The sequence below is a fragment of the Capra hircus genome, chromosome 5, assembly GCF_001704415.2.
Source record: "Capra hircus breed San Clemente chromosome 5, ASM170441v1, whole genome shotgun sequence".
NCBI classification, from domain to species: Eukaryota; Metazoa; Chordata; class Mammalia; order Artiodactyla; family Bovidae; genus Capra; species Capra hircus.
In genome coordinates, this window is record NC_030812.1 from 93,702,699 (window position 1) to 93,718,516 (window position 15,818).

Below are 15,818 nucleotides of genomic sequence, written 5' to 3' on the forward strand. Positions count from 1 at the left end.
CTTCAAAAAACGAATCCTGTAGATTAGCAGTCTGGGACTCTAACATTTACACTGATTTCCTCAGGTCTACAAATGTTCTCTGGAAAAATATCAACTTCCAGGAGCAAGCCAACCTAGCTAAATGCATGAGGCAAGGCAGCAAGCGTTATTCCGGGATTCCTTTTCAAACTGAAACTCCCCAAAGATCTCATGCGCTTACGTCATAAACGAGGAGAAAACCTACAGAAACACAATTCCAGGTGACACAAATAGCCCTGAATAGTCCCCTATCTGGAATCGGCCTGTAATAAAAGCCACTCTCGGATGATAGGTCAGAATGCCTGTGGCCGGACAGCTAGTACAGAAGTCTCCTCAGCCAAACACATAGCCCACCCGCTTCATTTTCACACTCTTATTGGGCTAGACAAGTATCAATCAACATGAAACCGTTGTTCTGAGTGGTGGAGGCGGGCTCTTAGCCGATAACCAACCAATTCGGTACTGTATTGGGGCGGAAGAGACTCTGGTCCTGCAGCTCTCGGTTAGTCTCTATGGTTCCAGGGCGAAGAAACGCGGAGATCTTCGGCCCGGAAGTGACGTAGGGATGGCGGAGGGGCGCGAGGTTTCAAGATGGCGGTGGTTGGGTGGTTGACCGAAAGGGAGAGGTGAAGGCCCTTACGAAGTGAAACGGGCCGAGAATCGTCCCCTCCCCGCTTCTCACAGCCCCAGGAGCCCAGCAGAAGCGTGAGTGTGCGGGATGGTTCCGCTCCGTTACTTCACCTTTCCCGTCCCTTCCCGGGGCCCGCGCGGTTGCCTCGGGAACGCCAGGCCCCTCAGTCCCGCTCTTGTTCTCCGCGATGGGGGTCTCCCCGATCGCGGCCTAGGGGGTCTCTTGGGGCGGCGCTGCGTCCAGCGGTTAAGCGGCTGTCTTCGCCTGGGTCGGTCAGCGCCGCCTCCTGACGCTGACCGGTTGGTTGCCTTAGGTTTGCTGCTACCTCGAGTCAGGGGTCAACCGTCGCTATGGTTTCGGCAGTTGCAAATGCTGTTGGCTTCTTTGCTGGACTTGGGTTCCGTCCCTTGGGAGCCTTTTTGACTGTTGAGAGTTACCCTGAACGATTCGTAACCCGATTTACCCATCTCCTCAGGTTTTAGACAAGACAAGTAGTTTGTGCAGACTAAGGTTCCAGTGTCCTTTGTAACTATCCTAGGTTTCATTTGTGGAAGAAGAGGGTTAAAAAAAAAAAATGAGCCTGAGGGTAATTGAGAGAGGGAAGCAAAAAAGATACAGGCCATCAAAGATGTGAGTGCTTTTATTTGTGCTAATTTTGCTTGTTTCCGCTTCCTTTCTTCCCCAATTCCAGTTTTTCTGAGAAGCAAACCCTTGACAGGGTAAATTAGTTGCAACTGGAACAGCTTTGAAGCGTTTAGCAGAAATCAAGGCAGTTGGACACTTTATGAAAGACGCATTAACTAATAAACTTGCCTGACAAAACCTTCGTGAAGGGAAGGTATAATTCTATGGTCTGCTTAAAAAAATCTACCTCATGATCTTCCCCAAAGTGTCTGCTTTCAAAGGGAAGGAAATGTATTACTCTTTCTTATTGGAAAGAGCAAAATATCAGAAAGTTGTCATCCATTTGGAATAACTGGAAGAGGTGATTGTAATAGTGTCTTCCTGCGTGTGGGCTCAGTCTTGTCCAACTCTGTGCGACCCCATGGACTGTAGCCCGCCAGGCTCCTCAGTCCTGGTGATTTTTCAGGCAGTAATACTGGAGTGGGTTGCCATTTCCGCCTCTGGTGATCTGCCTTACCCAGGGATCGAACCCAAGTCTCTTGCATCTCCTGCACTGGCAGGCTCTTTCTTTACCACTGCGCCTTCTGGGGAACCCGTAATAATTTCTTAGGTCAATTAAAGTTTTCAGTTACAAAATATTGTCCCTCATATACAATTACCCTTTCAGTTACCTTAAAAAATACGAGTCAGGAGTCAAGTAGACATTAGTAAGAAAAATTTGTATCTTAATGTTGATGTTTGTACAAGCTCATATAATATTTTGACTATCTGTGGTTTTATATTTTTAAGTTTCTGTTTAAGAGTCAAGAATTATATCTGAATTGGAACTAAATCTAAATTATTAAATAGGCTTAAATTGTGAGTTTTTACTGTCTTAGAGGTGATGAGAATACATGCCAAGAAACCATGGAGAAAGACAAGGATGAGCTATTTGTCCTTGAGCCCAGATCATTACCCCCATTTCCCTTTTACTCCTGTTTCACCCTGCATATAAATAAAGGGAGAATATAAGAAAAGAGCAAATGACTCTTGTGTACATAGTGTGTGTCATATTGCTGAAACATTCTTTGATGATTGATTTTTTCCAATTGATGGGTCAGTGCTGTGATCCATAAAAGAAAGTTAATTGATGAGTTAATGATAGTAGTAGTCTTCATACTCATTATTACCTTTATAAATAATAGGAATCTAATTTTTTGTGGTTGGAGAAGTTGAAGCTGTTTTTCCTGGGCATTAAGTTAAAACTAGGGAAAGAACAAGGTCTTAATAATAGAAGTTTCTTTTCAGAGATGGTCAGGAAGAAAATTTTATAAATATAAAAAGGAAGAAATTTTGTAAATTAAGGAAAAATAAGCCTTTTTGTCTTCGCAGGTTTTAGGTTTTATTTTCTAAACAAGCAAGTAAATCAAACAACTTGTCAACATGGGGCGGAGATCCACGTCATCCACCAAAAGTGGAAAATTTATGAACCCTACAGACCAAGCCAGTAAGTGTTCATTAATGTGGAATGATGAAGAAGAGGGATGGTAAAAATTGCTTCAGGGAGTCTATTTTATTATTTTCTTAATTATAAGATCTGTAGTATTTGTAATTAAAGTTATCCAGTGTTCTAGTGGGCACATGATTAAAACTTCAAACATGCAACAAAAGATAGTACCCATATTTCTAATTTGGTAGACTTGCGAAGGAGAATTAGTTTAAAGCCTTCTTTTTTGTATGTGACATTTTAAACAAATTGCTTTGTAAGTGCCTTTTTAGTACTTAATGGCATTTTTTCAGGTTCATAGTTATTTTTTAAAATAACTAAAAAATGTCTTGAGGCAGTTTTGATTGCCATAATTAGAAGGGTGCTATTGGTATCTAGTGGAGGCAAGGAAGGGTGTTAAATATCCTACAGCACACAGAGCAACCTCTGACAGTAAAAAATTACCTGTATTAAATTGGAGAAAATGCTAATGTTCAAGGGTTTAAGTTTTATGTTCTCTCCCTCTCTTAAGGAAAAGAAGCTCGGAAAAGAGAATTAAAGAAGGTATGATTCCAGAAGCATCCTGTTAGACATAAGTGTAATTTGACACCTCTTATTGGAGATGAGTGGATTTAGAAACATTTCCAGTTATTTGGCAGAAAAGATTTATGCTTCTCATAAGATTTACTAAGCCGCAGTACTGGGAGACTGAACTAAGTTTGTAGATAAGCTCATGATGGGTTATTATAACATTTTTTATTTGATTACCATTCTCAGTGACTTAAAGAAATACTTTTAAAAAATGCTTCTCTTGCCATTTAACTGCTTTGTTGGAAGCTACTAAATTAGTGAATGGAAGTAAATGTGACACTTAGTTTTCCTGATGATGATTTGTTAAATTTGTGGAAAAATGTCCCCAGAATAAAAAAGGATTTACATTTTAGTATCATGCATTAACACACTGAGAGAACCTAGTTTTTCAGTAGTTTTCAACTGTTCATTCTTGTTTTATTGCTAGCATTAAATTTTGCAAAACGCATCTTTTTGTCTAAATTGGAAACATCTGGGGAAATAAAAAAATATTACTCCTGTTTCTGGTGGTTGAAACAAGTGATCAGAAACCAAGAAGTTCAACTTCAGTTTAAATGGATTTTTGAGACACATTGACATGAAAACTCAGGAGTGTTCAGCTTCTGCAAATTGTGCTCTTTTTTCTTTTTTTTTTTCAAGAACAAAAAACAGCGCATGATGGTACGAGCTGCAGTTTTAAAGATGAAGGATCCCAAACAAATTATCCGGGACATGGAAAAATTGGATGAAATGGGTAAGATTTTGTAAAGGGATGGATTTTATAGCAGAGATAATAGTCTGATACATAGAGATAGGCAGTTAATGAGTGAAGCAGAACAGATAAAAGAATTACAGAAAAAAACATGACAGCACATGATGCTTGGATTTAGTTTTAGTGTTAGAAAAACAAAATGGAGTGAAGGGCTGTTACCAACCTGAAATGTCATCTAGAATAAGAGGGAAGCCGTTATTTAGCTTTAGCTAATTGTTCTTTATGAGATAACAAAAGCCCAGTTTGGCCAGTTCATTTTTTTAAGAGAAGACTAAGTCTGCTTTTTGAAATCACCCTGGGCTTTTTTTGTTTTGGGTTTCAATGTTGGCAGCTACCATGTCAATCTCAATATTGGGCCACCATGAATGTCTCTGTTGCCCCTCTTTTCCAATAGACGATCCAAAGATAAATGACTGCTTAGTAAGGACATAGAAGAAATCAAATACTTAAAATCACGTTTAAAAAAATATCCTATTAGAATTTCTTCCTTTTTTGCATTATATAGGATAATTTTATCTAGTCTCATCACGTGCATCTTCAGTGTCACTTCTTTTTCATTACTGGAATCCATATGAAATAGCTGCATGTTGTCTTTTCTTGTATCTGAGTTGCTTGAGAATCACCTGTGATGCTGCCACTGGAAGTTCTATTCTAACTCACAGAGAAGTTCCTTTAGTTTAAAAAACCTCTTCAAAATAGAATGCAGTTTTACCAAGTCCCAAAGATTGTATAACATATTTATTTAACCCTTATTTCCTTATTTATTTACTTTATACTTACAGGTATGAAAGGAAAAAAGTCTTCGGAAGTATTTTTAACAGATTACAATTAATTAAAAGTAGGAGTCCAGAATGGCGTAAAGTGACTTTAGGTAGTTATAAATAATACAGAGGACGAGTCACAAAATGGATTCCATATACAACCCATTCTGTTAACTTGGGAACATGGGGTTTTTAATTTTCCTTTTTTTTAAAGTAGCTTTCAACATCCAAAAATAGTCTAATTAACTCCATAGTTTTCAGCTGTCAAGTTTTTGCCAATTCTGCCTTCTGTCCCTGCATTTTTTTTTTCAATTCCATGTTGAAAGAATCTTTACAAATTTTGTTTACAAAGGTTTCCATACAGGTTTCGTGATTTGCCCCAAAAAACAGATAGTGAAAGAGCTGCAGTGAAACTTCTCAGTGATGGATTAAGTGGGGGTCCAAAAAAACCAGTTATGTGGGGTTGTGGTATTAAAAGCTTTCTCAAATAATGTGGCAGATATTGAAGCCAGCCTGGGCAAGAGTTTTGGGTCAGACTGCATCATCTCACATCTCTCCCAGTTCAGCTAACTGATTCCACTTGTTGCCTCTAGTCTAAATACTGGTAGGGACAATTGCTTTCCCTGGCATGTCAGGATATTTACCTATTAAATGACCCCAAATTGTGTATTAATAACTTAGGTTTATTTAGCTCTTATCTTGTTACATGCCAGGGTTGGTTCTCTTTTTTTTATCACATTTTCATTTGGTCTTCACTTTCACGACAGCTCTTTGGGTGGGTGTATTGTCCCTCCTTTACAGCTGAGGAAGCTTAGGCACAGAGACATTACCTTTCTCAAAGTTACACTGTTCGGAAGGGGCACAGCTGGGATTTAAAGTTAAACACTTAGCATTTTCATGAATCACACTAGGAATAGTGTGGTTTGAGACCATACTTCTGATTTTGAATATATCATCAAAGTGTTAATAAGATTAAAGAAAGACAATAAGTAAGCTTGTGAATCTTTAAGAAAAAAGAGGAAGGAACACTAGTCATCAGAGCTATATTATAATTTATAAAACTCAATATAAACTAATTTAAACAGAAAAAAGTATTCCTTGACTCCTATAACTGGGAAATCCTGGAGGGAAATGGGCCTCAAAAACCCAAATATTTTGAGCAAGACTGTCCATCTGTCTGACCTAGTGAATTTCTTAGATATAAGAAATTCTATCCAACCAGTGAATTTCTTGGATAGAAGGTGGAATATGTGGTGGAATTAGTGATGGTTGAGAGATGACGCCATAGACAGCTCGAGGTTTATTTCATTCCTACTTGTGAGAGCTTCTCTCCCATATCTAAAGTCTCAGAGAAGGATATGGTCCCAGTATGGCTCATGTGCCAGTTGATCTCTGAGTCAGTCACTGGCAAGGGAGATGGAGGGAGGCAGGTATGGTTGACCAGGCAGACCTGGGAGTCCTGTGCTAATCCAGTCCCTTTTGGTCCCTCTTGGAGAGAGAAAATTAAGCTCCATGTTGAATACACTGGAAGAGAAAGGTTTAAACAGCTCAACAAGGGACACTAACTGATATAAAAATAATAGTTGAGTGGTGAGCCAGATACCAGTTTATATCTGCTTGATTGTGAAGTAGTTGATGTCCCCATGTTCCAGATGAAGAAGCTGAAGATCAGAGAGTTTCAAGTACATGGGATCTCAGAATTAAATGACAGACCCAGTGTAGTATAGGTGTTGATATACTAATAGCTGTGTCAGGTTGTTAGCATAAAGGAATGAAAATTGATTTTTATTACAATGATAATAAAGTCAATTAGGTGACATTTCTTAGGAAAGGAAGTAAAATTAATAGCCATCTTAAAGGGATGAAATTTCAATAAACTGTGCAGTTCTTTTTTGACAAGAATATATCTGGTGTCTAAATCTCTTTTTGAAAAGTTTTAACATATAAGTGTATTTTTAATAAATGATGTCATCTGTTGAAGTGACAGTTGTGTTTAATGTCATAATCTGCTTTCTTCCTCTCAGAGTTTAACCCAGTGCAGCAGCCACAGTTAAATGAGAAAGTGCTGAAAGACAAGCGTAAAAAGCTGCGTGAAACATTTGAACGTATTCTACGACTCTATGAGAAAGAGAATCCAGATATTTACAAAGAATTGAGAAAGCTAGAAGTAGAATATGAACAGAAGAGGGCTCAACTTAGCCAATATTTTGATGCTGTCAAGGTAAATCATGTTTCTTTTGAGAGCTAAACTAAAATTTTATAGTTGGACTTACTCTTAAAGTTGATAATGGGAGACTCGATGATGTTGAACCTCCTTCTCTTGTCAGACTAAACATATATTTACCCCATTAGCCAGCAAATCTAAAGATATGTGTTTATGCAAGAGAACTTGATCTTCCTGCCACTACGGTAATAGCTAGAGTGGAAACAGCCCAGCTACCCATTAATAAGATAATGGATAAACTGTTACATTTTCATAAAATTAAATGCTGCTCAGTAATAAAAAGGAATGATCAGCTAATAATCCAAAAAACATGAGGTAAAAATTTTAATGGCTAAATCTCAAAAACACTATCCTTTCTTCATGGTTGTGATTCCATTTATATGAAATTCTAGACCAGGCAAAACTAATTTATGGAGGAAGACATTTGTATCAGTAGTAGCCTTGGGATAGTGTTAAGGATTGATTGGGAGGGAGTATGAAATATGCATTTGTCAAAATTCACTGAATTTATACATTTCATTGTAAATTTTGCCTCAAGATAAAAATGTTATTTAAAAATAATTTAATGTGGTGAAGTAGGTAGCATGGGTCCCATTTTACAGATAAGGAAGCTAAGGTTAACTTACTTTGTCATATAGCTTGTTTGTGACAGAAATTCAACAGCAGCAGGCCAATTTTAGAGTCCAAGTGCTACCACTGAATACATACTATCCTGAAGTTTCAACTTACTGACAATCTTAAAAATGTTGACTTGGCTTTCTATCTTTGTTTCTCATGATACTTAATGTTAGGTGGAAAGCAAATCCAGGTAATGAAGCAGCTGATGTAGAGTTTGTGGTGTTGAGTTGGGGGATTACTCTTACCGACCAGAAGACTCTCTCTTTCAGAATGCCCAGCATGTGGAAGTGGAGAGTATTCCTCTGCCAGATATGCCGCATGCTCCTTCCAACATCTTGATCCAGGACATTCCACTTCCTGGGGCCCAGCCACCCTCCATCCTTAAGAAGACCTCAGCCTATGGGTAAGGAAGTGGTAACAGAACCAAATAGCATATAGTAAAAGCACCTTTTGACTGTCCAGTGCCAAAATTATTGCAGTGGAAAGTAAAGGACAGTGGGGATGTATGCAGTTCTCCTTTGGTTAGATAGGACCTGAGAGCTCCTTTAAAAACTGTTTAGAAGAGGAAGTGTATATCTCATTACTGGTAATGTGATCGCTGTAAATTTTCTTTACAGACCTCCAACTCGGGCAGTTTCTATACTTCCTCTTCTTGGACATGGCGTTCCACGTTTGCCCCCTGGCAGGAAACCTCCAGGTCCTCCCCCGGGCCCACCTCCTCCTCAAGTCTTACAAATGTATGGCCGCAAAGTGGGCTTTGCCCTAGATCTTCCCACTCGTAGGCGAGATGAAGACATGTTATATAGTCCTGAACTTGGTAAGGAGTGACTATTCCTTTTGCTCTTAGAACCTTTCTACTGTCACTTTTAATTTAGCTGTATAACATCTTGTTCACCGCCCTCAGAATTTGGGAAATAAATGAGGCTACCCTGTACATACCAACAGATGGATAAATCATAGATCTACTCAGGAAAACAGCATGCATAAGGAATATATAAATGTCTGTTGTATTTTAAATTAGACTTTCCTTAAAGATACCACTCTCTTACCATCAGTGCCTTAAAAATTGGGTAACTTGTATACTTGTTTCCCATTTAGCTTTATTTTCATTCGACTAGAGCATCCTTATGTACATTTATAATGATTGTGTATGTGCATATCTTTATATAGCTTTCTGAGTGGAATTTGTTTTCAATTTTGAAGCTTTAAAAAAATCTTACATTATAAAAAAGGAGAATTTAAAACTGTTATCAAGTGGAAATATTGTCAGACTATATGAATAGCTGAGTTCATACAGAAAAAATTTAATCAAGTTACTCTGAGTCAAATAGCCTGGCTTTCTGTATTTGGGGGTACCATTTAGGATCCAGCTATATAACTTGATCCTGGCTCCCTCCTCCCTTTCCAGCTCAGCGGGGTCATGACGATGATGTTTCTAGCACCAGTGAAGATGATGGCTATCCTGAAGACATGGACCAGGATAAGCATGACGACAGTACTGATGACAGTGACAGTGACAGATCAGATGGAGAAAGTGAAGGGGATGAATTTGTGCACCGTGATGACACTGAGAGAGAAAACAATGAAGAAAAGAAATCAGGTATGTGAAGATGAAAGTTTCATGGTATTAAGCAATAAAAAGCACACGAGCTGAAGGTCTTGATTTATTAATGGATCCATGAAAGTAATTGTGCCTTGAAAGGAGGATCAGTGCTCTATTCATCTTCATAGCTCCAAAGTCTCAATGTTGTTGACACATAGTAAGTAACTGGTGGATATTTGTGAAAAGAAAAAACTGAGCTGTGTATATGATTTTTTAAAAAAAAAGTCTACATAGTAAAGTCTACTTTGGGGAAACAGCATAAAGATGTCCTATCATGGTTATGGGTAGGAAGAAAACCATATTCACCTGATTGTTTTTTAATGAGTCTGTTTACATATCTATGTTTGAAGTCCTTTATATAATTCTATGTTCATTCAATCTTAAGTAAACAAGAACCATAGTTAAAATAAAGGTACACCTGTGAGTGGAGTCATGATTTAATGGAAATGTCATACTTATAATGTATGTTATCTGTTTATTATAAATTCAGACTGAGCTACATGTACTTTCAGAAAGTAGCTATGTCGTTCATTAAGGAAATTTTATAAAATGTGCCATCTGTCATATTCCAGTAGCCTTGGAGCTTCTTTTGTAATTGATTTCCAGTCTTCAAAATAGTATTTATATGTTAGTAATATTACTGATATTACAGTATTGATAATGATATTCCAGATAGTCCTTAAATCATGGTTGCAAGCCAGAAAGCTAGTTTAAAGAGGTAGATAGAACTGGTAGTGAAAAATGGTAGAGGACACTTAGATAAGAAGTGGTACTGAAAAGCAGAAAGTCACTAGAGCCACACCAGTTCCCTTTTTCTCTAGACTGTGGTCATTTGCCTCATTTTCCTCTTTTTGGACCAACTGGTTTTTTTATCTATTGAATGATGAGTACGAATATTAATATATTCATTGATGCACATGTGTTGGAAATGGTTATCCTAACTATGAGTTGACATTCAGCTAATAATTGAGTTTTTACTAAGTACAACGCATTTTTCTAGACGCTAAGGATGCAGAGTAAACAAAACTAAAGCCTGCCTACTTAGAACTTCTATCCTCCTGTAAATGTTTACCATCTAAGAATAAGAACGTTCCTAATACTACACCATTTAGCATCTTTAGGTGTCTGGTAGAAAGCCTTTGTCAGGTTAAGGAGTTCCCTTCTAGTCTAAGTTTGCTAAGAGGTTTTATTATAAATACTTTTTAATCATCTCTTGGGATATTGTTAATGATTTTTCTTTCTTTAAGCTGTTTATTGTAATGAATTACATTCATGGCTTTTCTAATGTTAAATCATTTTTGCATTTCTGGGACCAGCCCTACATGTTTATGAAGTTATTTTCTTTTAAAACACTGTTAAATTCAATTTGCTTATGTTTTATGTTGGCCAGCAGTTTGTTTTGGTGTGTGGGTCATGCTAGCTTCAAGTTCTGGATAGCACTCCATCTTTTCCTGTGCCCTTTTATAGGAAATTGCTGTAACTTAACATTTGGCTGAATTTCCTTGTAAAGTTATTGGGCCAGGTGCCTTTGAGGAACTTGATCTTTGACTACCATTTTAATTTCTGTGTTCTGATCTTGTCACCCCTTTGGCCAGTTGTAAGTAACATTTTTCTAGAAAATTATCAATTACTTGAATCTGCATGTTCAGTTATATTGGCATAAAGTTTTTAGTAGTAGTGGCTCAGTCGGTAAAGAATCTTCCTACAATGCAGGAGACCTGGGTTCATCCCCAGGGTTGGGAAGACCCCCTGCAGAAGGAAATGGCAACCCACTCCATTATTCTGGTCTGGAGAATGCCATGGACAGAGGAGCCTGGTGGGCTACAGTCCATGGGGTCTCAAAGAGTTGGACATGACTGAGTGACTTAACACTTTCACTTTAACTTTAAAATCACTGTAGCATGTATTTACCACCAGTGGGCATTTGATTTACTATCTTTAATATAGCTCTGTCTTTTTGCCAAGTAGTAGGAAGCAGTTATAGCTAGTGTTTAGAGTATTTGTTTATAGTAAACATACTGAATTTTGTTGATCCTTTCCCTTTTCTGATTCTTTAGGTCTGAGTGTACGGTTTGCAGATATGCCTGGAAAATCTAGGAAGAAGAAGAAGAAGAACATGAAGGAGCTGACTCCTCTCCAAGCCATGATGCTTCGAATGGCAGGTGAGTCATGGAAAGAACAGTGATTGGTATTTCCTCCTGCCAGTTGCTTTACATACATTTTTCTATTTAATATCTTAGCAATCAAGTAATAAATTCTTGTTTTTCAAAAGTCAAGGTTTGGAGACACTGAGATAAGCTGCCCAAAGTTAGCCAGCCAGTAAGTAGTTGGACTGGCATTTAAGTCCAGGTCTGTCTTGTTCTAAAACTTGGACTCTCTGCACTCTGCTGCCCTAGTATGGATGAGAAGAAAGCTACTATATTCTTGGCATATCTGAGTATTCTGTTGAAGGAGACTGGTTGTTTTAAGAAAGCATTTATTGAGCATGTGTTATAGGCATCGCTATTTCACAGGCTGTAAAATATGAATCTGCTTCATTTGTCTGGTTTCTAATTTCTTTCAGGTCAGGAAATCCCTGAAGAGGGACGCGAAGTCGAGGAATTTTCAGAGGACGATGATGAAGATTCAGATGATTCTGAAGCAGAAAAGCAATCACAGAAACAGCATAAGGAGGAATCTCTCTCTGATGGCACGTCTGCAGCTTCCCAGCAGCAAGCCCCTCCACAGTCTGTTCCTCCATCTCAGATACAAGCACCCCCCATGCCAGGACCACCTCCGCTTGGACCGCCACCTGCTCCACCTTTACGGCCACCTGGACCACCTACAGGCCTTCCTCCTGGACCACCTCCAGGTAAGTACTTACATGCTATAAATAAATAAGCCTAAATGTGGTTACAGTGAAGTTGTTCCAGAAAGTAGACATCATTAGTAGTAATGATTTCTGGTTTCCTGCTAGTATAATTTTCTAAGAAACCAAGATTCTCCAAGGATAAACACAACTTGCTCATTCATAGCAACACTGTTTGCAGTCATAGAACTTGTGACAGCTGTCTCTTTCTCCAGAGCTCTTCTTTTTCAGAGTTTATCAGTTCTGATATTAGCAGTTTAGCAGGTGGAAACTGGAGTATGTAACTGAGGGTTTGTTTAGAATTACTCTTTAGTATGCTGACTTGACCCAGTTCTTAGTTGGTTGTGAACATGACTAGGGCACAGTAGATGCTACTGCATACCCTTCTTTGGTTGGGAGTTACTGGATGTTAGTGTAATCTGTATAGTTAGAGACTGAAGTCATCAGTATTAATCAGGTCTTCAGCTTAAAAGTATAATAAGTAAATTTATAGTTTAAAACAACATATAAAACTTACTGGTCAATTATGATTTTTAGTCCAATAATCTGCCAGTTAAGTCTTCAGTTGAGTTCATTCTCTGACTAGTGCAAAGCAAAATTACCTATCCTATGACATTCTCAGTGGTCTTTGTATATCTTAATGAGTTTCAGAGAATCCTTAAAGCACCATGCTTTTCATACTGCATTTTCAGCTTATGTTGGAGCCATTTAAGACATGTCATCTTTGTGTATCTCTAGCCCAGCAGAGCTGTGGTTTAAAATGCTTTATGTTAGGACTGTGAAATAAAGAGAAATGGACCATAATAAATTTTGAAGTTATCTGATGTTAAGTTAAAGTGAAACCACATCTCAGTCATCTTACGCCACAATTACTACTTCAGATATGTTTGTTTGATGTTAACTACGCACTTTTCTCATTTTAGGAGCTCCTCCGTTCCTGAGACCACCTGGAATGCCAGGACTCCGAGGGCCTCTGCCCCGCCTTTTACCTCCAGGCCCACCACCCGGTCGACCCCCTGGCCCTCCTCCTGGCCCACCCCCAGGTCTGCCTCCTGGCCCTCCTCCTCGGGGACCCCCACCACGGCTACCTCCCCCTGCACCTCCAGGTGAAGCTTTGCTTTCTGTCTACTATATATTTCATTTGTCCTAAGACATTTTCACATTTCAATATCCTAAAATCAAGCGGTATCTTAAAATGGTGTTTTTAAATTGTTTTGGCCTAGGTAGAAGTTGAGTTCTTCCCAGTGGTATTTGAATTGGATGCTGTCACAGAGGGGACTTTTCCTTGCCAGAGAACACTTCGGATTAAATTGTTCATTTCAGATTTTTTTTTTAGGACTACACTTAGAGTTGTGAAGTCATTCTATACATCTGCATGGGTATCAGCTTTAACTTTACAGTCACAAGGGGAAGTTTTTTTTCTTCCATTCTCTCTACCCAGGGTCCAGGTTAGATAGCAAATTTCCTTTGATCTTATATGTGGCAGGTATATTTCTGGTTTACTACATTGACTGTCTCATTTTAATGTAAAGGTCTCCTTTTAAGCTCCTCAGCTTGTTCTTGGACATTTTTTTCTCTCTCAGTGGTATATGGAATAATTATGAATGTGTATAAACAGTAGTGTCCTAGGTTGAGGAAATTTGGTACTTTGTTCTCAGTCTGAAAGGGGATATTTGGAGAAAATTAATCTGCACTTCCTGGTGAATGATAATGGTATGTCCACACCATTAGTAAGACATGAATTCTTTTCCAGTAACGGTGACATTTTATGATTCGTCAGATTTTCTCATTCCAGCATTAAAATTGTATTTCTTACCCATTCAGCTACATTTTAAGGGGGAGGAATATTGTGTAAATCAGTAAATAATGCATGGGAATCAAATCCCAACCATGGTTTGATAGCATTTGCACTGTACAGATGGAATAGAATCTTAGATTGTCAAGTTACAGATTTGGCCATCTTAAGATCATATTTGAAAACAGTTGGTATTGTTACTTTTACTTTATAGTTCAAAGTAGTACATTATTAAGAGAGGAGGAAAACATAAGAATTGGGATACAGATGGAAAGTGAATACTGTTTTACAAAAAAGTATTCTTTACTATCAAAATATATTCCTGAGTTTCAGATAGCAGGCAGTATGATTTATTTTCTACAAATTGTCCATTTCAAGAAATTGTCAGCCTGTGTTTATAAAGTCCTTAATAGTAGTTACATTTTATTATTGTGTTCTCCTTTGTCTAGGTATCCCTCCACCCCGTCCTGGCATGATGCGCCCACCTCTGGTGCCTCCTCTTGGACCTGCCCCACCAGGGCTCTTCCCACCAGCTCCCTTACCCAACCCGGGGGTTCTAAGTGCTCCCCCCAACTTGATCCAGCGACCCAAGGCGGATGACACAAGCGCAGCCACCATCGAGAAGAAAGCCACGGCAACCATCAGTGCCAAGCCACAGATCACTAATCCCAAGGCAGAGATCACACGATTCGTGCCGACCGCACTACGGGTGCGTCGGGAGAATAAAGGGGCTGCTGCTGCTCCCCAGAGAAAGTCTGAGGATGATTCTGCTGTGCCTCTTGCCAAAACAGCACCCAAATCTGGCCCATCTGTTCCCGTGTCGGTGCAGACTAAGGACGATGTCTATGAGGCTTTCATGAAAGAGATGGAAGGGCTGCTGTGACAGCTTTGGATGCTAGATCAGGCTTCTGTTCACATCAGTGGTTCATGGAGAAAGAGGCTCTTACTCAGCTTAGGTGGAAGAGTTGCTTTCACTGTCAGGGTATTTTTAATTTCATTTCAAGGAATATCTTAAAGTTTAGCCTTGTTCAGAATTTACTGCATATAAAAGAGAGGGTATTTCATTCAAAATAAATTGGTTATTGAAGCAGTGCTGCTAATAACATCCATCCCCTTTCATACCACCATTTTCATCAGATTTCTTCCCCTACTCCAATTCCTTGGCAACTTGTGATCAAGGGGAACTTTGTTATTTGTTTTGGCTCTCTTATTGTGTGCTGTGGGCACTGGAGTAGAGATTTCTGGAAAAACCAGTTTATTTCACCCCCATCTTGCCTTTCATGTTTGAGTTATTTTTAATATTTTCTTGTAAATATTTTGTAATATTGTAGTGAAATGGATCACAATGTCATTTCCTAATACAAAGCGATATATGTGGGAAGAAAATGTACAATTCTTTGATTAAAATTCCCACTGATCTAAACTTTGAGTGTTCCATGGAATAAATAAATAAATGTTCTACACCAGGATATCTTCTGTCTTACTGACAATGTATAAATATAATAACTGATTTATGGGCAGAAAAGCAAGTTTTTAAAACTTGGGTTTTAAGGAACTGCCATTTCTGGTATGGAATATGGAAAGAGAATTTTATTGAAAATGGTTAGAACTAAGCTTTAACTTTAAAAGATAAAAAAGATAATTATTTTCCTTTAGGATTATTATATATTGGCTTAGGAAGTTGAGAGGTTTTATTGCTAAGAAGAGGAGTCTTATTCTCAAAGATTACTTACTTTTCCAGAGCTCTGTGAATGGATGGATATCTGTTGAATAGCAAAAAGTTCTCAAATCATTTCTAAGCTGTTAGATAGCTAGAAAAGGCTACTGCTGTTGCTGTTTTTGAATTTGTCACTTCTGTGAGCTTTTATTATTAAAAGCACAGAAAATAA

At 38.4% G+C, this 15,818-nt stretch overlaps 1 protein-coding gene across 1 annotated transcript; it reads left to right on the forward strand.

Annotated features, from left to right (window-relative positions):
• WBP11 (WW domain binding protein 11) lies at positions 588–15,818 on the forward strand. Its single transcript, XM_018048446.1, has 12 exons — positions 588–723; positions 2,645–2,759; positions 3,271–3,302; positions 3,969–4,062; positions 6,866–7,062; positions 7,953–8,086; positions 8,301–8,500; positions 9,092–9,283; positions 11,344–11,448; positions 11,850–12,137; positions 13,058–13,240; positions 14,379–15,818. Exons 2-12 carry the CDS (start codon positions 2,696–2,698, stop codon positions 14,810–14,812), a joined length of 1,923 nt encoding a protein of 640 aa, XP_017903935.1. The 5' UTR covers positions 588–723; positions 2,645–2,695; the 3' UTR covers positions 14,813–15,818.